Consider the following 24,583-nt stretch of genomic DNA (forward strand, 5'->3'; position numbering starts at 1 on the left):
GCTACTGAGTGATTCACAACCCCTCAGAACAGTTGTTGTATGAAGGACCCCCACCCCCTAACACTGGCACATCCCTTTGCCTATTTTTAAATCAGGAAAATACCTGCATTTAAGTGATTAATCACGGCACAAATTGGAACTATGAAGAACAGAGGTGCCAATTCACATGTTAGTTATGACAGTTATGGCTGATTCTAGAACAGTGCATACAAACATTCAATAGTATCTGAAAACCCAGAATACACTGCGGTCGTTGACACGTTTTTGTACAATAACATAGAACCTAATGAAGTGGTTAGATTCATGAGGAAAGGGCATACTGTCTGAAGTTGAAGAGGGGCATGGTGACCCAGCCAAGGGCCTCAATGCTGCGCCGTTGCTTGCCCTTTTCCTCTGCTCCTCCAGGGGGTGGTAGGGGGCTGGCATACAAGGTCACCGTCAGCTGCGTCTCCCGTGGCAACTGGTTGATTTGAACCGGGAAACAAACCCTGAGTTGGATTTGAGGGGGGAAAAGAAAAAAAGATGCAGGCAGAAAAACAAAAAGAGGGGGTGGGAAAGACAGAGAAAGAAAAAAAGATGAGTGTGCTTCTGCATGGCATACCAAACACATACAAACCAAATTCATGCAGAGACTGTTCTGTGGAAGCCTGTGTCATAAGGGCACATACCCTTTTGTACTGACAACTCTGTTACATTTAAACTGTAAAGCTGATGGAACACCAACCTCAGGTATACTCCCTGGCATAGCACACAAGAAAGCTTCCTCTCATCCTTGATCTACTCTCATCATTATAACCGTCCCTGTGGGTGCTTATCACCTGCTCAAGTTCACAACATGGAGCCAGTGTTTACATTAAAGGGCCAGACGGTGGATTTCCAAAGAAGTCCAAAACAAACTCCTGCTGCCATTTTGTGAGGCCATTGTTTACTCAGCATGCTCTCACATAAACAGTGGAAAGGTCTTTGGAGGTCAGATATCTCCAGTATTAGTTTGGCCTGGAGGAAAATGAAAAAAAAAAAAAAAACTGGCCTGACAGACAAGGCCTTATGGAAAATAAAGATGCTACAGTTTACTCAAATAGAGGCAACATCTGGAGATACAATCTCCTCCTTTAAGTATGAATAATCTACAAGGACATCAGACTTAAAATAACACAACAATAAACCCTGTAATATCCCCAGACAAGGCCTCAAACTGCAGGGGGTTGAGGAGAGGATTCCAGAGGAAAGCCTCAGGACACTGCCTCTTGTACCTTTATTTACTCTTGATATAGAAACATTGCAAACAATGTAGCCTCTTTGTTACTTTGTTACTAGGTAGGAAAACATTGAAAACAATCTAACTTAGTCACAAAAATAGCCCATTCAAGAAATCCACAACACATTCTTTGTGCACAATTTTTTTTTTTTATCTTTTTCTTTTGCTCCAGTGAACAATAAAACAACCATAGTATAGAAGTTGCATGTAAATGCCACATCAATAGATCACTGTTCTCTTTCTTATTCAAAGAAAATGTGATTTTCTTTACATGCTGTAAGAATTTTTTTTTGTGATAGTCACTAACTTGCTTCTTTTGCAGAACATGTGTCCTGGTGACTAAACCTATGTTAACCATGACCTTCCTTGAATACTTTTAATTTTTGTCCATCATATTCATATTGAACAAGATCCCACATTACTCTCCAGATGAAACTCACCTCTGGTCCCACACCACCAGATGGAACAGATACTTGCTGACAGCCTGCTTGCTAGTGTGCTGCGGGGCACACAGCTCTGTAGCGCCATGTGTGAGCGAGCAGGACAGGAAGAAGCCCTCATAGCTGCAGGGGGAATAATCACAAGTAGTTCATTGTTGTGGCGACTTTTAAAATGAGTGGGTTGCCCACACATTGTGGGCAAAAGTTTGGACATATACAAGACAGTAATTATAGAAGAAATTATAGTCTGAGTAATGGTGAAGCTGAGCTGCAGGAGGAGGCATGCTTGTCTGAGTGTGTCTCCGTGACTGCAGCTGGAGGCAGACCCAGAACCGTGGTAACGGCTCTCATGGGAAGTGAACAGGAGTGCATGCATGCTCAGCTGTTGGTGTTGAAATGACAAGCCCAAGGATTCCATTTCAAGGCTTCAGGCCATTGGATGGTCAATGGATGCAAGCAACCTCTTCCAACTTTCCATAATTCAGATATTAACCCAATCAACCCTCTCCTTTCGTGGTCAAGCTGAGCCTTGGGTTACTTGAGTAAAACAGACAGGAATTCCCCAGAGACAAGTTTATATAGAAGCAAAAACATTCCATCTAGAAAGAGCCGGAATGAGAGGCACTCAAGGAAGGAAAACACAGACTATAACCTTATCAAGGCAACCTAAGAAGTCTGCATTGCAGAGCAAATTGGTGTACCCATGTACTGAAATTCACACACATTCTGCTTATATCCTCTCATAAGGTCAGAGAAGCTGTGCAACAACAAGCAGCCTTACACCATCCTATTTACATTCTCTGGGCTCCGCTCTCATGAGTTATTGTTTTCATCTTGCAATCTGGATCATGTCCATAAACTCCAGTTTAAACCTCATTTAAGCAGCAACAGGCCCTATGGGAACTGACTCTTTTATAAGAAAGTGGGCCTTACTACGCTTAAATACTACCCCAGAGACATATGGCTCACGCCATGAGCAGGGGCCGTACGTTCGTCCGTCCGGTTGGAACACAACACAGCCGCTGGGCAGGTGCCACCCACGCCCCCTAGCCCGCACTTCCCTGCAGGTCAAAGGTCACAGGCGGTTCCCAGGGCTGTCTTTCTCTAGAGTGGGAGAGGCCCCGCCCTCTCTGAGTCAGCAGTGCCTCTGCCCAGACAAAAGACAGAGGCCAGGGCCCACACAGGAGAAAGGAGGAGGGGAGAATGTGTATGTGTGTGCGCGTGCGTGTGTGTGTGCACGCCTGTATGTGTGTATGTGTACAAGTGTGTCTGAAAGCGTACGTGCCTGTGAGTAATAGTCTGTTCACATGTACCTTTATATGTGTAGACATTTGAATGATTGTGAGCGTATATAAATGTATGACAAAAAGGTTTCCCACTGAATCTGATGTAAAAGTCATTTGTAACCTCAAATTTGAAGAAGAAATTATGCTGGATGATAAGAGGGGTTTAAGGTGCCAAACTTCATTTAAACACAATTCAGTGTAATCCAGATGGATTATACAGCAGGGCAGGAGGAAGAACCGGTATATGCAGCTTAGACAGCTGGTGCCCAGAATGGGGAGTGTGTGTGTGTGTGTGTGTGTGTGTGTGTGTGTGTGTGTGTGTGTGTTTGTGTGTGTGTATGTTTCTGTGTTCTTTTAGGTCAGTGTGTGTGATGGCATGTGCGGGTGTGTGTGTGTGTGTGAGAGAGAGCGATAGAGAGAGAGAGAGAGAGAGAGAGACTGAGAGAGAGAGAGATAGAGAAAGAGAAAGAGAGAAAGCTGTTCCTGTTGTTCCACTTTTACTGCCAACGAGTCATTTCCATTGTTTTATCTCTACAGTGTTTCTCTCCTTTTTCTCCCACAATGCTTCGGTGCTGGGAGGAGCTGCTGTCTGCAGCAAAGCAGGAGCCACAGCAGAGCTTAAAGCTCTGATAAAGAACTACAGCTACACCAAAGCCCAGGGCTTAGACTCTTCTGGTGTGTCCACTCAAGAATTCATGCTAACTGGAATGGCATAAATCATACAAGCACTTTAATGACTGGCCAGTCATCAGTAACTACGAGGCCTACAGGCCAAAAGACACATTAAATAGAAGAGGTGTTCTGCTGCAGAAAGACACATTGGATAGTTAAGCTATAGATCTTCTGTAACTGTGTAAAAGCAAAACGGTAAGTGTGTGTAAAAGCATCATTCATGATAGATGGGGAAGAAATGTTTGGTAGGTACCTGGCCGCCCACGTTATGGGAATGCGGTGAGCAGCATAGATGCTGAAGGACAACACATTGGTCACCATGCCAGCCTCCTGGATGGGCGCAGTAGGCCGGTGGCTGTGGGGAGCCGTGTGGAAGTTGGCATTGAAAGTGCTGCAGTACATCTCCACCAGATCCAAGATGGCCGACGTCAGTTTCTCCACCACTTTCTCTGTGAGGGAGCAGTGATCAAGGATTACACGTGGGAAACACACACTGATGCAACACAAAGTGGTTGTCTAGGATATGTACAGGGTTATTGACTGTTGTGATCGTGATCGTGATCGATCATCTGCACTGTCTGGCGGTGTGAGATTTCTGTTGACCTGGTACATCTACTGTGTGCCTTAATACCTCTGACCAGAGAGGTTCTTCGTAATCAATAATACCAAATAGCCACACTCCGGCCTGATACTTTACATCAACATTACCGGTTAACATTTTATGGCATGTATTTGGTTGTACTTAATAGTGCTCATAAACTGAGTGAATTTGACAGACTCATGAGGGAAAGAGTCAAAAGCTCACACCGTGTTTGTTGAATAAAGCCTTTACTACAAAGAATATTAAAAGCAAATGTTCACAGAGACCATGCTGGCACACTGCTGCATTTGGGATTGTTGCCTTTGGCTCGCAGGCACACCAGGAGAAGGGCAACAAGTCCAACTGCATCAGGAAGCTAGCCGAGTCTATATAAACCTCTGCTTTCAAAATGCCCATGTTGGGACATGGCAGACTGTTTAAAGACTGTTTGAAAATCCACCAAACAGGACATGGCCTTGGGCAATTTACCCTTATCAAACAAGCCAAATAAACCCACTTAACATAAGACTTGCTGTACACAATAGTATCATGAGGCCCTTCACATAAGCAGTGCTTTCATCCCCTGCTATCACAAAGTATAACAGCTATAATCAAACCAAGTGTTTATCTGTAAATAAAATACGAAGTGACTAAGAAGTGCTTTGTTTGCTCTGTTTGGGCAGGCGAAGAGTCACTGTCTCATTTGTTTGTTCTATTTAGAGTCACGGATATCCCCAACACGGCCGGACCCGCACATCCCTCAGGAAGTACAGTAAAGGAGATGGTTATAGTACCTCTGTTCTCTTTCTTTGCCAGCACCGTCACATCCTGAAACAAGAGGAAACAGACCAGCATACGCGAGTGAGCACAAGAGCACACACAAATCACATACTGACATGTTCCCTCAGCAAATGTAAGCCGTAAAGCTTTGAAAAAACCTTGTCTAACAGTGAAATGGCTGTTAATGGTTTCCGTTACATCGCTGCAGAAGTCAAGAAACATATTGTTATGGAGTTCGAACCCATAGAAAAACGGCACAAATGTTGCATTGTCTGCTCTGTAGTTGCTCCAAATTTGCTAAATGCTTTTTACATGAGGGGAACTGTAACATGAATGCATTAAAACAAGTTATTTAACACAGCATTGATAGTTACGCTGACAAATAACCCACTGTCAGTTTAATGAACCCATGTGGAAACAATGGATGGCGTTTGTCATTATTTAAGAAACTCTTTCACTTCTAACATCCATCCTGGCATGATCCCCACCTCATGTAACACTAAGCTATAAATTGTGACAAGATTTCCTTTTTTAAATCACCAAAGGAGGGAGCCCCTAAGGCTGATGATGCATTGGGCAGCTTGTTGACTAGTGTTAGGGTGAAACACTGGCTGGAAACCTCTCACACAATCAGTGGGCTGCCTGCCATTGTCTCATGCTAGTTGTCCGTTGTTTCACTGTTGGCTTTTGAGAGCAGTGCTGGCAAGGGTGTCCATTAACACTCTCAAATATGCTGCCCAGTGTAAATATGTCCAATATGCTGCCTGGCATTACTGGGAATCCACCCAGCCATGAGGCGTTAGTGGACAAACACATCATGGCAAAGGGCGTGTTGGTGTGTGTGTGTGTGTGTCTGTGTGTGTGTGTGTGGGGGGGGGGGGGTTGGTGTGTGTGTGTGTGTGTGTTGGGTGGGAGAGGCAGGAAAAGTGACATCATAAAGAAACCTTCTGTACGCGGGGCTGAAGCCGACAGGGGCACGCGGGCAGCTGGTTCAGGGCAGAGGTCACATCCGGCGTTTCAACAGAGGCCAAAGAGCTGCACAGTGCCTTCACTGACTGCACCAACCTCTCCACGTGCAATGGTATCTCCACCTGAGAGAGAGAGAGAGAGAGAGAAAGAGAGAGAGAGAAAGAGAAAGAGAGAGAGAGAGAGAGAGAGATGGAAAGACAAAAAGACAGAGTGAGAGAGAGACAGACAGACAGGAAGGGAGGGTAGGGGAGGGAGTAAAGGAAAAAGGGTTGAGAACACTGTACAAAACAACTCATATTTTTGTTATCCTACCTAAAAGTGTTTGATGAGCTCATCTTACAATGATCATTTTGATATGTCAGTGGTCATAATCCTTATCTTCATATTTACCTCTGATAGGATAAAGGCCTCTGCCTCATTATGGAAAGTGTCCAGCAGCAGTGACAGAGCCTCTCTGTGGGAACAAAGCAATCGTGATTGAGCCATCTGAATCTGTCCACAGTAGCATGCCCCCCCGTTTTACTTTAGCCTACAGCTGGCTGTTCATTAAGATGGGTTGTGAAAGACAGTGCTTCAAACAGAGATGGTAACAGCTATGGGAGGGTCAACTATCCCATCCTCTTGTGAGTCGTACCTGGTGACCGTCTGTTTGATGGTACGCTCCTGCAGCAGGATGCCATGGTTCATGCTGGATGTTGTCTCGTCATCATCCTCCTGTGGGATTAGGAAAACAGGGTTTTGAATGTTTGTTCTGCTTATTAATGAGGTCATCTGGACAACTGACAGACATCTGGAGACTATGCAGAATGGACCATAAACAGCCCCCCTCCCCATCTTGAAGACTCATCCTTACTCCACCCTGTCTCACCTGCGCTGCATATTGCTGACCAGACTACTCATGTCTGTCTGGGGAGCTCCTCCTGCTGCTATTCAACCTGCTGACCCCGTCCAGTGGGGAACAGGTGCGGACGATGTTTTTATGATTGAGCATCCTTCTTTAACAAGCCATCTCCCGCACGCACAGCTGTTCCCTATGAATCCCACATGCCCGCCTGCTTCCCATATACCTTCAAAACCACCATTCGGTCTTCATCTTCATAAAATAACCCCAAACTGATGACTTATGCTGCACACCATGCTTTTTGAGTGGCCACATGTGCCAAACGTTTCTGATGGCTCAGCACTCAGGTTCCCTCCCATGAAGGACTGATGACGGACACAAGCGGTCGACCCGGTGACAGGGGTCCCCCCCCCCCCCCAGGAGAACGCACCGTTCTCGCCAGCTCCACACACACGGACGCCCTCTTGCTCAGGTTGAGGCGGATGTCCCATTCGTACTTCAGGCACTGCTGGATATACTCAAGACTCGCCAGGGTCTGCTTACTGTGGGGACATGAGGGGAGGGAGAGTTAGAGCCAAAATACAGACACACTCGGGCGACCAACACACTTTCTGTACTTTCTCAAAAACACATGTGCCTGTAATGATGATTGAAACAGACATTGTAATGGTGTGTGTGTTTAATGTTCTGTGAGGCAACATCAACTAAATTTAGAACACACGACATACCTTTCCACACAACCACACAACATAGGTACTTCATTAGAATACAGGTATGTAGGACAGCACAACTGCGTGGGTGGCTATGACACAGGTCAGAGGTCAAGGACTACCTTCCCTCATTGGCTACACACTGCGCTGCTCTTTAAAATGCCCATGTGGCATTGGGATTATGAGAGTGGAAAACATGTCCGGTCACCTGCCAGTCATTTCCCTAAATAGTTTATCAGACATCAGACAGAAGGGAAGCGAAGCATTCATGTGTGGAGAGTACATGCTGTTTACCATAAGATGAGAAGGACACGTGCAAATGTTGGGACTTTAAGCCATCTTAAATGGAAAACATGAAATGGAATAGAAAGCATGAAATACAATAACACCATAGTTCATATCCACCTGTGCACCATCTCTGCAGGAAGCAGTGGTGGTCGGACCAAAAGAAAGGTTAAGAAAGTGCCTAATTTCCTAATCTTTTCTTTTAATTCCTCACGCTTTGGTTATACTGTGCTGTTCTATGGCTGGGCTGCCAAAGTTTCTTTAATGAGAATAAAACTTAAATTTTGTTGCCTCTCCACTTACTTAAAAAAATACTCATGGGTGTGAAGTTGTTGTCAGTGCCATATCTAGAACTGGAGCTCATGAAGCTCCACTCATGGGTGTGAAGATGTTGTCAGTGCCATATCTAGAACTGGAGCTCATGAAGCTCCACTCATGGGTGTGAAGATGTTGTCAGTGCCATATCTAGAACTGGAGCTCATGAAGCTCCACTCATGGGTGTGAAGTTGTTGTCAGTGCCATATCTAGAACTGAAGCTCATGAAGCTCCACTCATGGGTGTGAAGATGTTGTCAGTGCCATATCTAAAGCTGAAGCTCATGAAGCTCCACTCATGGGTGTGAAGATGTTGTCAGTGCCATATCTAAAGCTGAAGCTCATGAAGCTCCACTCATGGGTGTGAAGATGTTGTCAGTGCCATATCTAAAGCTGAAGCTCATGAAGCTCCACTCATGGGTGTGAAGATGTTGTCAGTGCCATATCTAAAGCTGAAGCTCATGAAGCTCCACTCATGTGAAGAGGCTGTGTGCTTCGCTCCTCAAGGTTAACAGAGCTCTGTCAATTTCAATCTACAGGAAGTGCTACTACGGATAGCATGTATGGCTTCATTGTCCTGTAAGCCTCGCCGGATGAGAAAAGCATCCGAGCGGCTGTTGTAGGTCAACGACATTACTGCATCTGAGGGCCACTGGGTCCAGCTGGCCTGGGTTCAGCCATGGGAGGGACAGCTGCTGGACCAGTGACCTCATTCTGTTCAGGAAGTCCCTCCCTATTTTCGCAGCCCGCAACTTGAGCAGCGACGTTATCAGAAAAACACACATATCCTGCTCTGTGGTCGCCCCGTGCCAGAAAACAACACAGCTGCAACATGTGAGCACACTCACACTCTCACACACGTGTGCACACACTCACACACACACACACACACACACACACACACACACACACAACCATTTTCTCTCACAAGCACATGTTGGCAACCACTTGACAAAACTTACAGTTTGGGGTGAACCACCCCTGCACACAAACTCACACATACAGCACAAATAACAATGCTCTAGGTTCCTCTGTCCTGCTGCTTTAGCTGAGACTATTCAATGACAATTGTGCTCCATTCAGATGCAGGAAGACAAATGGCTGTCGACACAGAAAATAGTGGGAAAGCAGTCAGGCTGAGCGATTTGGCAGCTGGGAGTGCCATGGGAGACTGGGGTCTTGTTTGGGGCCGACCAAGTGTGGTTAGGCAGGCCCACATGCATAAGCACAGCTAGTTTTAAACAGCCACAAATGAGCACTCTCTACACAACTGGCAGCAAGTGTCACCACAAACCACAGGAGGGATCCCCCTGCTTGATTTGAGGGGACTTTTTTCCCCTCCATGCACTCTCCAGAGGAAACAGAGAGAAAAGTAAAATAATAAAAAAAAAAAAAAATAGAAAGCAAAGGCATATGGTGGTCAGAGCCTGTGGATCATCCTTATTTATTGCAATGATGGTTTGGCAATCTGTATCAGCCCTGCTTAGAAAACAAGGGAATAACTAGTGTTTATCAAGGCCTGAGGCCGTGAGGGTGGCAATGATGACAGCAGGTGTCAGTGATTTAAGAGGGAAGAGGAGAGAGGGGAACGGGCGGCTTACTTGCGCAGGAACTCGGCCTTGCCGCAGATTTTCAGCAGGTAGTCGTCAACGTCAATGAGATCCAGCTCGTCGTGGGTGTAGCAGAGGGTCTGATAGATCAGCAGGTCAACCGTGGATGAGCCTTAGGCCAAGGAGACAGACTCAAGTTAGCAGCAGCGTTAATCTTGACAGGTAGTAATTGGTGTGTGCGTGTGTGTGTGCGTGTATGTGTGTGTTGCCATGTGTAGTGAGCAGCCGCATGTAGTATAGCCATTTTAAAAGATGCCTGAAGGTCCAGGCTATTTATGCTGAGATGGAAACTCTGAAACATTATAAACTAAAATAGGCACTGTGTGTGTGTGTGTGTGTGTGTGTGTGTGTGTGTACTCCTTATGCCTGTGTACAAGCCATCTATGAGATTCACCACCAAAATTATAATGAGCCCATCGATGAGTACCGCTTTTTGTGTTTCTGTCTGTGTGTATATGTGTGTGTGTGTGTGTGTGTGTGTGTGTGTGTGTGTAAAATCTAGGCTGCTCTCCGTCAAATGAATGAAAAGCTGGTTTAATTGAGAACACAAAGCAGCTGGCTGGCAGGATGCCCTTTCAGTCTAATTCCATTAATGGAACTGTGGAGGCCAGAGTCTGGCACTGGTGGGATTCTCCCATCCGCTCCAGAAACCTCTCTCTCTCTCCCTCTCTCTCTCTGTGTGTGTGTGTGTGTGTGTGTGTGTGTGTGTGTGTGTGTGTGTGTGTGTGTGTGTGTGTCTGTGTGGAAAATAAGAATCCTGGTAAAGTCCTCGGATAAGAAGATTCAGGACAGATGCAAAGTCCTGGCACAGAGTGTTAGTTGAAACATGTATTACAAGTCCAGAACACCATAAAACTTGCTAAATTCTGTCAAGCTGCAATAACCAATCTTTATTGTCTTGGGTTTCCATTGATTTTATTGTGTAGGCCATTCACTATTGATATAACCCCAACGTTTAAGAGGCCAGGTTAGATGATTTAGCCTTATTTATACTCGCCATCCTTTTGAAACTGTGCAGCCCTTTCTCAATCTTATCAGAAAGCTTCAGTGTTGAAAGTTAGAGAGCTAAATAGAGACCAACACTTCACAGGTTAGCGGAAATCACTAAATACTCTTACAGAGTTTTGAGCGCACAGCATGCCTGCTAGGTTGGGCATGGAATGGCATGGTATCCATGCCTGCCCATTCTGAAAATAGATTGGCATCGACTTACTGGTTGAACAAACTAAATGAAGTGCTAACAGAGAACTTTCGGTTCTGATTGAAGTTTAGTAACAAGAGTAGGTGCTACCTGTCTAGTACTAAGGGCAGGGTCCACAGTCTGACAGTCCTATGGAGATCTAAAAGTACAATAAAATCTAAAAGTAAAAAAAAATAATTAAAAGAATCTGGCTCACCATCGCAGGTGAAGGTGAGCGGCTCTCTGAAGAGCTCGCTGACCACTGTGACTTTGATGCTGACCCCCAGGACTTGCTGCTGCTCATCCTGCGGCACACAGGGGCTCCACACAAACCCAGAATTCTTGGACAGATCATTGCAAGGGTATGCGGAGCGCAAACTGCAAAAGAATAACAAAAAAAATAATCTTTCAAGGACATATGTATCTCCAATGTATGTATCTCACACTAAGGGCAAATCGCATTAGATAAATAACGAACAACAGTAGGTTACTTAATGTTACCAAGATAAGTCACAAAATACTTGTTTATAAAAAACCTGAGTACTTACATATCCAGCATGTGGCAGAAGGCCGCCACCTCCTCATCCCTCTCCTCGGACACTTGAAAGAGTTCGTACCCAAAGCTGTTGAGTTGCGAGCCCAGAGAGACCTGGATGTCAGAAAGAGGAAGTGAGGCTCCTCTAAGGAAAGTTTATGAAGCGCTACAAACATGCCATGTTACATCAGAGTAACTCCTGAATGCAGCTGATAAGAAATAGACAGGGTGATCAAAAATAGCAAAGTACAGTTGGCTGTTGGATGGATGAAAAAGATGGCTACTGTAAGAGCCTTTACCGGGTCTGCTCTATAATACAATAGAAGAATGTAAGAACCTTTACCGGGTCTGCTGAAACCCTGCGGTTGGTCCTGCCACTCTTGGGAGCAGGCATGTACGAGCGTGGGGGTACTTGAGGCGGGAGGGTCTTGCTCCGAGCCACCGGCTTCCCTGCCTGCTCCCCAACCCCTCTCCTGCCCCTGGGGCTCGACCAGTCCCCGTTGAGCTTGGTCAGCGAGTCGTTGAGGTGGTCGTAGTTAAGCGTGTCTGAAGATAGCACCTTGGGCTGATCCACCTCTGGACTGAACAGGTTGATGTCTCTCGGGGTTGGTGGGGGACGCCTAGGGGGGTCTGGCAGGGCTGGTAGAGGGTTGCGTGGGGGCAGGGCTGGTGGAGGCTCATCTGGGGGAGGAAGGCCATCAGAGTGGCCCTTGCTCCTGGGCCCAGTGTCCAGGATGTATAATGGCTCCTTGCTGGACATTGGCGGTTGGGCGTGGCTGCTGCCAGACTGTCCATTACCATTGGGTTGAAGCAGGGGGTCCGACCCCCAACCTCCTGTCTGAAAGCTACTCCCTGGGGGGCTTGGGACCGGCCTGGGTGGGGGTAATGGTAGCTGCCTCTGGGGCGGCGGTGGCGGCTTGCTTCCCCCCTCATCCCCGTCTGACAGGATCTTGCTGGTTGGGGACTTGTCCTGCCGGAGGCGCGACAGAGCGTCATACTCCATCTGCAGGGCCTCGGCCAGCACCAACTCCTTTGGGCTCAGGCCGAGGGCCTCCAGGGTGCCCCAGCGCTGCTCCCCGTCACTCTGCATCGGTGCAGCAGACATACCCCCTCACTCCTGCACGGGGCGGCGGGAAAGAGCAGCAGCAACTGCAGCCGCTGGATCACCAGAGCGGAGGTCACAGCCTCCACAGCAGACGCATCTGGCTACAGCTGTGGAAAGAGTCACAGGGATTAGACACTAAAGTCTGCGAACAGAGGGATCTCTTCGTTTCTGCAGATGGCTCACATTAATACAGTCAGGCTGCATGTTAGATTCATCACTGACATCCTCTGATATTTACTCCTGCTGAGCTCCAAGTTCAAAGATATAAAAGGAATCAGTTGCGACTATAAAATATTTTCTATTTCAAATAAGGGTAATAGATAACACACAGATAACTGAAGGAGCAGACACTGACGCCAACCCTCTTCAAACAGACTCCTCATCTGGCAGTTGTTACTTCTTGCCTAGCTCAGCATGATGCCAACACAGACTAATGATGAACCAGCTCAGCTGTCCACGCGACCACATGCGCTACTGCCTCGTCTTTTTCACAAAGGAGGCGTCACATGACCTGCTGTCAGGGGAGGGGCTTCAACATCTGGTTCAGTACCCTGCACATAGACAGCCAGAGCTGTGTCGTAGTCGACTCAGACTAAACTGGGAACTCCGCTGCGACTCCGAGACTAAACTCCGGAGATGGGCTAGCTGCGAATCAGCACTTTGTTCAGCCAACACCCTCTCCACGTCGGTGCATTTCACCTTTTGCAGGTTCACCAGTTCATCATTCTGCAAGGCCAGTCATTTCACTCCAACCTTCTCTTCTCAGGGTACAACTCCTTCTTCTTCAGGGTCAATCACTTCAGCTTTCACTTCAAATACAGGGGTACCCTTCACCATTCAGGTCACGCTTGAAGCCTACTCTCTTAGTGGTTCAATGTCAAACCTCTCCTCTCTTGTTGGCAGCCCAGATGCCCTCTATGCTCTGAGCGTAACACTATATCACACCAAACATCAAACATCAAACCTCACCTCTCAGAAGTGAAATACTCCCTCACGTCACTCAAGGGTCACAGCTAATGCAACTCAGCTGCCAAAACCTAACTTCATCACAGCTGACTGAAGGTGGCCCGTGGTGCTCTGTTGTTGCCTATGCGTCCCCTCATAGCTGCGCTGCCACTTGCACACAGCAGGTGTCCCTGTGACCTAGTCTCAGAGTCCCACTGCAGGGAGGAAGAAGCCCCTCAGGCCCCTTCTGACATCATCTCTCCTTGGCCTTTTACCTCAGCACTCTCCCCTTTTACAGCCAACAGTTTTCACATCCCATTCGCACATGCTTCAGATCCCATGATATAATGGTCTGTGTCTGTATTGTATGGAATTAAATCTTTTCAGATCATAATATCGCATTATATAATTGTGATGTAAAGATTGCGGTACACAGACTTTTAAGATCATAATAATAGTGATGATGAGGCTAAAATGACTTAGTTACACACTAGCGGCCAATAAGGTGTTACTGTGCCCAGGGTTTCCCCCAGGATTTCCTGTAAGGTGCGGTGGCACCTCAGCGGGGGGTCTGGGGGCCCCCCCCCAGAAAATTTTGTATTTCTTAGACGCAATTTCCTGCATTTTAACCGAATTGTGGGCCCAGTTTCAGCTCAATACAGAACTGTACTTTTGTTTCTAAATACGGGACAATGTCATTATTTCAGGTCCTTAAAGGTGTACAAAGTATGGGTCCTCATGAGCTACCTATTTGGCAAAACATGATCGGTGTTATACAGCCACGGTTTAAACCTAGGCTTTTCAACCCATGTTGGGTCCCAACCTGAAGCCCTGTGTTTGCCAGGTTTTTTATTGTTGTTGGTTGGCTGGCTCTTCTCACTGTCTTCCCTCACATCTGACTCTCTTGGTTCTAGGCAGCATTCTCCAGCTCCACTACTACTACCTGCCTATATTTCATTTCAAAACATTACATGTTGAAATATGATGACAAAATATTACTGTTTACAGTAGCCTACTTCACATACATTGTGTGACTACTATGACTATTGTTACTGACTACTGATACTGTCATCATAAGAAGATTTAGCAAAAGGGGCAGGTGTTTATTTTGGGGATATTTACACTGCACGCATAGTAGCCTGCTTGCTGAAGCCTAATGATGCTGTACAGCGCTTGCTACAACAACGTCATTAAGCAGGGTGCCGCAAAGTGGTCAACAAGTCAAACAAGAGAAGGCGGTGCTGAAAGGCAAAACACACACACACACACGAACGCATGTCCAAGTGGGGTTATGAATTCACAGGATATCTCGAGGTTAATTTGAGAAATGGCTCTTTCCTTTTTTTAGTGAAGTATTTCAGCAAACTCATCTGAAAAAGAGGACAGAGTGAGACGATCTAAATGCATTAGAATTATTATCTTTGAAGAGGACGCGTTGACATTTTGGTTTCGAAAACTCCGGCGGGAATTACTAGCTATTAGGCTACTTGTTTAACTGTTCTTGTATTTATTACGAACGAAATCGCTAAGTTGGTCGGCTTGTCCTTAGCCTAACTAATAGATCTATGAGCTCTGCGAAGGTGTCCGCCTATTTTAAAACCACGCAGGCCTCGGACTTGCTACCTTTAACAAACTTTGCTCTGTTGTCATCCGCTACAAGTGCAGGGCTCATTGAGGGACCACACACAGCTGTGCGTTTAGAAATGACCGTTACTGAAGCTTATTTACATTTAGCCTCCCGAAATAGACGCAATGTGAGAAACCAGCCGTCTACGTCTACAACATATTAGGCCTACGATGTAACCCCTGCACAATGTTCAACAACTTGTTCTCACATGTAAAATAAAATTAATTCAACGTCACGTACCTCTGATCCAGTTGTTCGGTTTCTAGTTTGAGGGCCAGTGTGTCAGAAACGAGAGAGGGGGCGGGGGGAGTATGTAAACCGGCTGTGGTAAGCCGTGGATGCCGTGGAACGCTGATCAAGTGCGGGAAAGGCAGACGAATCCTTTGATGTGGCAAATAACACACCAAAAAACAGGGCTCCGATTTTTTCCGATGCGTGGCGGGGAATGACGAAGGTGCGGCGGCCCGCCACGCTGAAATGAACGTAGCGGAAACCCTGCTGTGCCTTCTCTGTATTTTTTCCCCCGTTTTAGCAAATTACATTTACATTTAGTCATTTAGCAGATGCTTTTGTCCAAAGCGACGTACAAGGTAGACGTTGTGGGCCAGACAGGTGGGGACAGAGACTGGAAATCCAGAAGGGCCCACAAAACAAGGCCTGAGAGGAGAGGCGAAAAAAAGCCCAAACATCTTTGCACCATCATGAAATTTATGATCACAAGTGTGTCTGTAGCCGTGTGTGGCCAAGAGGCTGCTTCTCATCTATTGACTGGGGGAGGGCGAGTGGGGAGAGGGGGGGGGATGGGTTGGTAATCTAATTTCCCACAGAGAAGACAAAAAAGAGGAGGATGTGCTGACTCAAGTCAAATCAGCCCAGATCATTCTAGCCAGTTGTCATCTATGACACAGAGATTACACAACAGAGCACACATGGCTAAGACTATAAAGCCTGTGGTGATCTACTGATCCCAGACAATGGTAATAAATGCAGTTTGCCTGAAAGACAAAACCAGCATCAGCAAAACCATGTGCAGTAAATCCACCCCTCTCCCATGGCAGAGATAAGTGTGACAGCCAGACATGTTGGTAAACAGAGCAAGCTCAGACGTCAACAGATGGACTGCAAACGATACAAGGATGTCGATTTCTAGTCGATACTCTTTCTTTCTGATGGAGCCCTCTTTGGTTCCCAGGGGTCTGGCCAGGTCCCTCGCCTCCTCTGCCCAGTTTAGGACCCTGGCCTGGGGAGAGCCTCTGAGAGAGAGGGACTAGATGATGTCAGACGCCCAGGGGTGGGTGTGGAATGGGGTGGGGCAGGTTTGGTGGAGGAGGGTGGCAGGTTTGGAAAGGCAGAGATTCGCTTTTGTTCCTATGGTGTTACCCCGAGGCCAGGAGGAGATAGCAACCCCCAGAATCAATCTCGGGTTTAATCCCATCCCATTAGGGGGAGGTTCCAAAATGATGGGGGGTGAACAAAAGGAGGCTGGGGGAGGGCGGGGGGACGATAGCGTCACACAAGCCCGGGCCAACACAGACACGTTCACACGGCTCTGCCACCAAGAGACAAAAGGGCCGCTGTCATATACACACACACTCTCACACACACACACACACACACACACACACACACACACACACAATCTTGCCCCTCCCCCCAGGACCCTCCCACTGACACACACACACACACACACGCTAGGGTACACTCTGAGTGTAACAGACGCACGCTCCAGCTGATTCCCCAGGGTGCTGGGGCTCTGGTGCTTTCAGTCACATGGTCCCACAGAAATCCCCCCTATCATGCTGCTCCTGCCGTCTGGATGGGCTCCCTAAAGCCCCACAGCACCAGATCTGCATAGGCTCTCCACCAAACATGGATCCCAAATGCCAACAGTGACTAACCTCCTGTGAGTCTTCTTCCAGTGTCTTCAAGACAGGAAGAAGGTTAATACAAGTTACATAAGTACATGGTTTTCCCTTAGTGTCACAATTGCCAGTGATAAGTGGTTGTTCCTTTCAATGGGAATGGCGTACCAGGAAACAGCCATATCAGTTCTGTGAAGGTGCAATGTTTCACAACAACTTGTGTAAGCAAAAAACAAACAAAATAAATACACTTCAGGAAATAACACTCCCACGACCAAGTTCAACACACTACCCACTCCATGTTTGCTGCACATCTCAGTGTCTGTGGGTGATTATTATCGTCTACCAGTCACTTCAGGAATTCATGGCGGTGGCATGCTGTGATGTCACATTTTTATCAGATCACATATCCACTGCACAAATGGGGTTCATAAATGTGTTTGTCAGAGAGTTCTTCCAAAATCCATCAACACACTAATCACCATCTTGCCAAAAGCACCAGGACAAGGACTCTGAATGCATCCCAGGAATCTGAGAGCCGAGATGACCTGACCAGAGTAGATCAGACAAGATTGTGAAAAAATGAGCATGAAAGGGAGTGGCTCTTTGCCATAGCAACGCACACTGGCCATCAGGACATATTTTTTTTTAGCACTGACTACTAGGTGGACCTTCCATAACTAGGTGGACCTTCCAACTCCAATGTAACATTTAACTGTTGGAGGAGTGAAAAGAGATTCTATGTGCACTTGCAAAAAACAAACCATACAAATGAAATGGATAGATATGCCTCAAAGTACCCGGTCTTAGCCCATTTCATATGTCCTCATGCGAATACAAAGCGCAACCGTTCAGAAATTCAATCCTTTGACAACAAACATGTCACTTCAGAGCTTGCAAACAACAACCTAGGCCACATGTTCAGCCAGTTTGTCAGGATATGTTCTCAGCATCAGAGCAAAATGCTGTAGGGCACTAGAGGGCTTCAAGGTGCAGTTCAGATCTAAATCAAAATAACTCTCTGGAAGTGATCTGGACACTGATACTGAAAGAAAAAGTTTACCAAGGCTGTGGAATACCCAGCTAACATCAGCACAATATTATGTGAGAACCAGTTGTTCAGTGTTCAGTGGTAGGGGTAGGTAGGTACAGGACTATGACTACACTTGACCCATGTTAAGCCTCTCATAGAATTGCTAAAAGTACTTTTATACTTCACAGCCCACCATGTGAATCAACAAAAGCTCCATAAAAACTTGGCTTTCTAGAAAGTGCCTGAGCTTGTGACATATAGGCCTATGGGTTCAAATCACACCAACAATTACACCAACTCGTTTTAGCTGTTAAAAAACGTAGGCTACCTATCTGTATCTGTTTTTACAACTACCATGGCCTTTCAATAACCAGTTCCTCTGAAAAGGTCTTGTAAACCGACAGTTTATCACAAATACATGCTGGTATTTCGGTGGGCTACGTGCTGTCCCATCTATCGGCTACTGCCATAAACCAATCGTTAGTGACCAGTAGTGTTCTTTACGTTTATGTTTGGGTAAAATACGACTGGACTAGTAACCTACTGTCCCAGTATACTGACCCGTATGTCACCTCAATTACATCTTAATGATAAATGAAGCATTTCCTTAATATGCGTGATACAAGAGCCTACCTAACTTGACACGGCATAATGTTTACACGTCGCCATAACCCGTTGTTTTAGCCACTCACCTGCTGTCTCGTTTATTTCACATTTAGTGGCATAGTAATGAATAGTCCATTCGATTTGGTCGAGAAGTGAAAATTGCATGCGCAAAAGCAGCTGCAGTGGATGAATGTTTGACAACTAACGTTAACGCTGGGTGACTGCGCCCCGGCGGCGGCGGCGGCGGCAGCAGCAGCAGCAGCAGCCTAACGTAAAGAGCTTTTTGAGAAATAACTCACCACAAGCAGATCATTCTTTTATCCGTGCATGTTACATTTTAGAATGAAAGTACACCATTCCATCATCAAGGGAAGGTACCTTACCTTATCTAAAATGTTTGAGACTCTATCATGACATCCGATTTCGCGTTTTTAACGTATTGATTCCCAATTGTTTCTTCGACTCCCGCAATATATCAACTCCAGTCACTGAGCGTTGTAACTACTAACTGGGATAAGAAGCATCCATTTGTCAAAGGTTTAGGTCCACGTTCTGTTGAATCCGTAAAAACGTGGTGAAACAATGACACTCACGCTTTCTTGCTACTATTACCCGGTTATTTTGTTGCCGAACTGGCGAGGTTTCCAGCCTTGCAGTTCATCGCTCATCGCCCTCTCTCAGCAAACAGAAAGGGGGCCAGTCAAATGGAGGATAGCGACGAGAATCCTGAACTCTGGTGGGCGTTTCTTGTAACAACACCCTTATGTTTATCTTTTCGTAGGCTATCACTACATTTAAAATCCAAACACGAAAACAACTATCCGCACATAATATTATGTGCGGATAGTTGTTTTCGTGTTTGGATTTTACTAATAGGCTAATAGCAACACAATAATAATGAGAACATTTGTTGATTATATTATTGTGTGTTGTTATTGTTATTAATTATAATATTGATATTATTGATACATTGAGCAAGATCTGTACGCTAAAGTACAATTCTAGCATAGGCCTATCGCTCCCATTTTCATTGTAGCCTCCATTCCTCACCACTTCAACGCTATTCTATACATTCTAGTTGTCTATCTTTGTACTGTTTCCTATATCATCAAGGCTGCACGTGGATTGCTAAAATACATTTCGAGGCCTTTAGAGATACTTGTAAATTGCCGCTGATGGTGAGCAATATTTGTACTGTGTGGAACTTTTCCCCTCCTCAGAACTGTTCGCATGCTTCTCAATCTCACCATAACAGCTAACCTCGTGACGTATAGGCCCACTGCATCATTTGCTAAACTCGACTACGTCATTCTGGATCTTCCATTCTGACCATGAAACCCACCACCGAACCACAACCAGCTCTTTCACAAAAATACGCCCACACTCAGTGCAAATTTTGTCTGTGATATAGATGCAAAATTGTACTTTATGTCTTAGGGAACAGCATTTAACTATAACAGTTAAGTGAGTTAAGTCATACTTAGATTTGAAAAATACATGTTGTGTGCGGTTTGCCCCAGTCGGGAGTGCCATAAAAAAGCTATCTTTTTTTCTTTGATCTAAAAATGATCTGAGCGCTTCTTCTGTATGGGGCTTTCCTGAAAGACATGAAAACAAAATCAGATAAACACCCTTTCCGTCCTGTAACAGTTGTAGCCCTTTTGCTGAGGCAGAAAAGATGTCTACTTGTTTTTGAAACTATGTGAGAGATACACACACTTGTTTACTACTTACTACTTACTTGTTTTTGAAACTATGTGAGAGATATACACACCCCCCCCCCCACACACACACACACACACACACATACACATACACACACACACAAACACACACACACACACACACACACACACACACACACACACACACACACACACACACACACACACACACACACACACACACACACACATAGACACACAAAGGGTGACTCGCTCATTTGTGCAAAGCATCCTATTGCGTTTACACCTGTCTCCACTAGAGAGCACCCCAGTGTGTTATTAATACGTTTCACCAACAGAGAGCAGTATTGTACCATCTTTAGACGTGCACCCACAAAAGAGATTCGTGTTGCCCCATGGCGCTTAATACAAGAGTGCACATGATGTTCCAGAGCAATTATACACAGGGATCTGTCTGACCAAACCGTGTGTATAACCCTGACCTCTATGTTTAACTTGTACAAGGGTTTATATACACAGTTTTTGAAGAAAGTTAGGACATGTTTTGTGATGCCCTATCTGTTAACATATTTTCCCATAAACTATAAGAGGACTAGAATCTCTTGAAGACTCATCTCTTCCGAGATCACCTTCCTTCCCTTCTAAGGCTGACTAGAACTACTGTAGTTTGGTGACACTTACTCTCATTGGGTTGCCTAGCTTGATAACTATACTTCACTTGCTTTAGATAAAAGCTTCTGCCAAATAAATAAATGTAAATGTCAATTTATTTCAATACATTTCTTAGAGCAAGAAAATCAACACACTTTTTCAGTGAGTGTGTGAGACTGATATTGTAAGCCTTTTTATGCAATATGAAGAAACTAAAAGTCAAGCAAATGCTGTATACAGCTGTACAGGTGTATCTCAAAAAATGTGAATGTCGTGGAAAAGTTAATTTTTTTCTGAAATTTAATTCATAAAAGTGACACCTTCATATATTATAGAATCATAACACATAAAGTGTCATGTTTCAAGCCTTTTTTTTTTTTTCCTTGATGATAACGGATTATAGCTCATGGGAATCAAAAATCCAGTATCAAAATATTAGAATAAAACAATTGCAATACAGAAATGTCGACCTGATAAGAGCTCTAATCAGCTATTTAACTCAAAACACAAAAAAGTATGTTAATTTATTCACTCAATACTTGGTCGGGTCTCCCTTTGCACAAAATACTGCATCAATGTTGTGTGACAGGGAGACAATCAGCCTGTGCCACTACTGAGGTGATATGGAAGCCCAGGTTGCTTTGATAGCGGCCTTCAGCTCAGCTGCATTGTTTGGTGTGGTGGATCTCATTTTCCTCTTGACACTACGTCATAGATTCTGTATGGAGTTCAGGTCAGGCCAGTTGGCTGGCCAATCAAACCAGTTACCAGCTGTTTTGGCACTGTGGACAGGTGCCAAGACCTGCTGGAAAAGGAAATCAGCATCTCCATAAAGCTTGGAAGTACAGAAGCATGAAGTGCTTTAAAATGTCCTGATAGACAGCGGCATTGACTCTGGACTTGATATAACACGGTGGACCAACACCAACAGATGACATGGCACCCCAAATCATCACTCACACTTCACACTGGACTTCAGGCAACTTGGATTCTGTGCCTCTCCACTCTTCCTCCAGAATCAGGGACCTTGATTTCCTAATGGTATGCAAAATTTCCACTGAGTAACTGTCAATTTTTTTCCCCTCCTTTGCTCAGGTAAGATGCCTCTGATGTTGTCCCTGGTTCAGGAGTGGCTTGAAACTAGGAATAATTTCCTGGACACGTCTGTGTGTGGTGGCTCTTGATGCACTTACTCCAGCCTCAGTCCACTCCTTGTGAAGCTCTTAAATCCTCTCAAGGCTGCGGTTATCCCCTTCGCTTGGGCACCTTTTCATACCACACGTTTCCCTTCCAGTCGACTTTCCATGAATATGCTTTGATACAGCACTGAGCACTCTGTGAACAACCAGCAATGACTTTATGTGGCTTACCCTCCTCATGGAGGGTGTCAATGAGTGTCTCCTGGACAACTGTCAAGTCAGCAGTCTTCCCCATGATTGTGGTTGTGTTGACTGAACCAGACTGAGACACTGAAGGCTCAGGAAACCTTTGCAGGTATTTTGAGTTCATTTGCTGATTAGGGCCCATCTCAGGTTGACATTTGTCTTTATTCTAATATTTAAAGATACTGGATTTTTGATTTCTATGAGCTGTGAGCCGTAATCATCAAGATTAAAACAAAAAAGGCTTGAAACATGACACTTTATGTGTAATGATTCTAAAATATATGAAAGTGCCACTTTTTGAATTAAATTAGGGAAAAACTTTTCCACGATATTCAATATTTTTAGATACACCTATATATCTCTCAAAACTGACATGGTATATTGAGGTCAAAGGGCACAGAGACGATTCTGAAAGCCAGTATAGATGCAAAACACTATTCCTCCTTAGCCTTGTGCCCTAATGATTTTGTCTCCCACTTCAACAGATGTATTTCTCATGTGTACAGTACAGTGTACTGTACAGTAATGCAATTGTAAAGAAACTTCTTTTTTTTAGAACATTTTCACCTTTTCATTTGATGTTTACCTTATTGATTACCATCTCATTACTCTGCTATTCTATAAATTAAACAAGCAAACAAATGATGCAAATCGACAGTATCAGGTGCACGCAATGTCAGTGGCGGACAGAAACAATAATTCAATACAAAATACAAAAATGATCTACTATCTGAAACTATCTGAATGATGAGTTTGCTATTGCTATGGCTATGGCTTAACACTCAAAAACTCACTACGAGTAAATTAATCATAGCACATACAAATGTACAAGGCTAGACACACTAAACAAATAGGCCTACACTTTTTAAGAGAATGAGCTACAGAGTTAGCTTAAATGTCGAAATGATTTTCTTTCATTCATTATTGTATTACCTTGTAATAGTCTACCTGCTAATGATTTTTGTCATTGCCTGTGTCCCACAGGCTACTGTGTTTTATCTGTAGCCTGTTTCGCTATGCCGTGTGTGCACTTTCCCTGGCTTATGTGGCATGACTGAGTGCTGGCAAATTCATAATCTAAGTTCATTATGTTTCACTTGTTGAAACATCTTGCCTTCAATGTCGAATGGTTGCTTTGATGCAGTGCTGTAGTCTAGTTTTCTGTGGTGGGTATACTGTCTGGGTCGGTGCCACAGCTCTCCCCTGGCCTAGGTTTTAGTGGAGACATAGGTTTTAGTGGATATACGCAAACCCACGAACGTTTTAGGTGGTAATACGGCGTATACCTGCGTATCACGTAGACTACAGCCCTGCTTTGATGCACTGGCTACCTCCACGATGACATAAATCATGCCTGTAGGCTATTGCGTCACACTGTTATTAGCTACTTAGCTAGCAATGTTGTGTGTATGTGTTTTTAGCTAGTGTTTTTGACTAACCTGGGGGGTATTCCACGTACTGTATGTGGTTGAGTGAAAAACCTGGATAACCTACCTCAGAGTAAGTGGAGAACCTTCTGATAAAAAGGCCCTCTGACGTTGTTTTGCTAAGAGAATGAACCAATATGGTTATTTTATTAGGAGGTTTACCACTTACTCTGAGTTAACTTATCCAGGTTTGCCACTTAACCACGTATGTGGAATACCCCCCTGGTCTCTGTTGGTGCAAAGTTTTCCAATGCCTTGTAGTGATTCCAACAGGATCTTGCTAGGGTTTATTGTGGCCAGAAATGACTGAGTTTGCTAGTCTGGGAAGTCCCGCCCCTCTTCTTCCGGCCAATTTGATTTTGCCTCTGAAGTGGGTCTGGCAAACTTCGGATAGCAGTTCATTTCAAGATTTCCAGGATCCTTGGAGCCAATCACAAACTGGCTTTTGGCTACCTGGCGCGCCATTGGCGGATTTAAACTAACCACGGCTAAGTAACAAAATCTACTGCACGGAGAGTTTTTAAACATTGGACATGGTGGTCGCCGAAGCACCGCAAAACATCGATAAGGTAAGTTTTCTTTGAAAACAGAACAGAAACTTGCCCTGGAACAATTCATACAGAAAAAATATGTGTTTGCTTTATTACCAATCGTTGTATCGTTGTATAGTATCGCTGGTCTGATTGGTTAAAGGCGTGTCCAATTACGTGAGTGAAGTGGACCGCTGTTGAGTAGTTTGCCAGACCAACTGAAATGCAGTGAAGGGGCGGGGAATTCACCGACAATGAGTTTGCTGC

At 45.1% G+C, this 24,583-nt stretch overlaps 1 protein-coding gene across 1 annotated transcript in view; it reads right to left on the reverse strand.

Moving 5' to 3' along the window:
* pik3c2b (phosphatidylinositol-4-phosphate 3-kinase, catalytic subunit type 2 beta) overlaps nt 1-19,099 on the reverse strand; it is a 36,284-nt gene extending 17,185 nt beyond the window's left edge. The window contains exons 1-13 of the mRNA XM_080845743.1: nt 19,022-19,099; nt 11,804-12,672; nt 11,474-11,574; nt 11,143-11,303; nt 9,737-9,857; nt 7,257-7,368; nt 6,620-6,699; nt 6,376-6,439; nt 5,961-6,107; nt 5,031-5,064; nt 3,910-4,105; nt 1,699-1,821; nt 321-488 (exon numbers count right to left, since the gene is read on the reverse strand). Of these exons, the coding sequence (XP_080701869.1) occupies nt 321-488; nt 1,699-1,821; nt 3,910-4,105; nt 5,031-5,064; nt 5,961-6,107; nt 6,376-6,439; nt 6,620-6,699; nt 7,257-7,368; nt 9,737-9,857; nt 11,143-11,303; nt 11,474-11,574; nt 11,804-12,565 (2,069 nt within the window). The 5' untranslated portion in view covers nt 12,566-12,672; nt 19,022-19,099. The remainder of the gene's footprint in view (nt 1-320; nt 489-1,698; nt 1,822-3,909; nt 4,106-5,030; nt 5,065-5,960; nt 6,108-6,375; nt 6,440-6,619; nt 6,700-7,256; nt 7,369-9,736; nt 9,858-11,142; nt 11,304-11,473; nt 11,575-11,803; nt 12,673-19,021) is intronic.
* Between the last annotated feature and the right edge of the window lie 5,484 nt (nt 19,100-24,583).

The sequence above is a fragment of the Sprattus sprattus genome (genome assembly GCF_963457725.1).
Source record: "Sprattus sprattus genome assembly, chromosome: 10".
Lineage (NCBI taxonomy): Eukaryota > Metazoa > Chordata > Actinopteri > Clupeiformes > Clupeidae > Sprattus > Sprattus sprattus.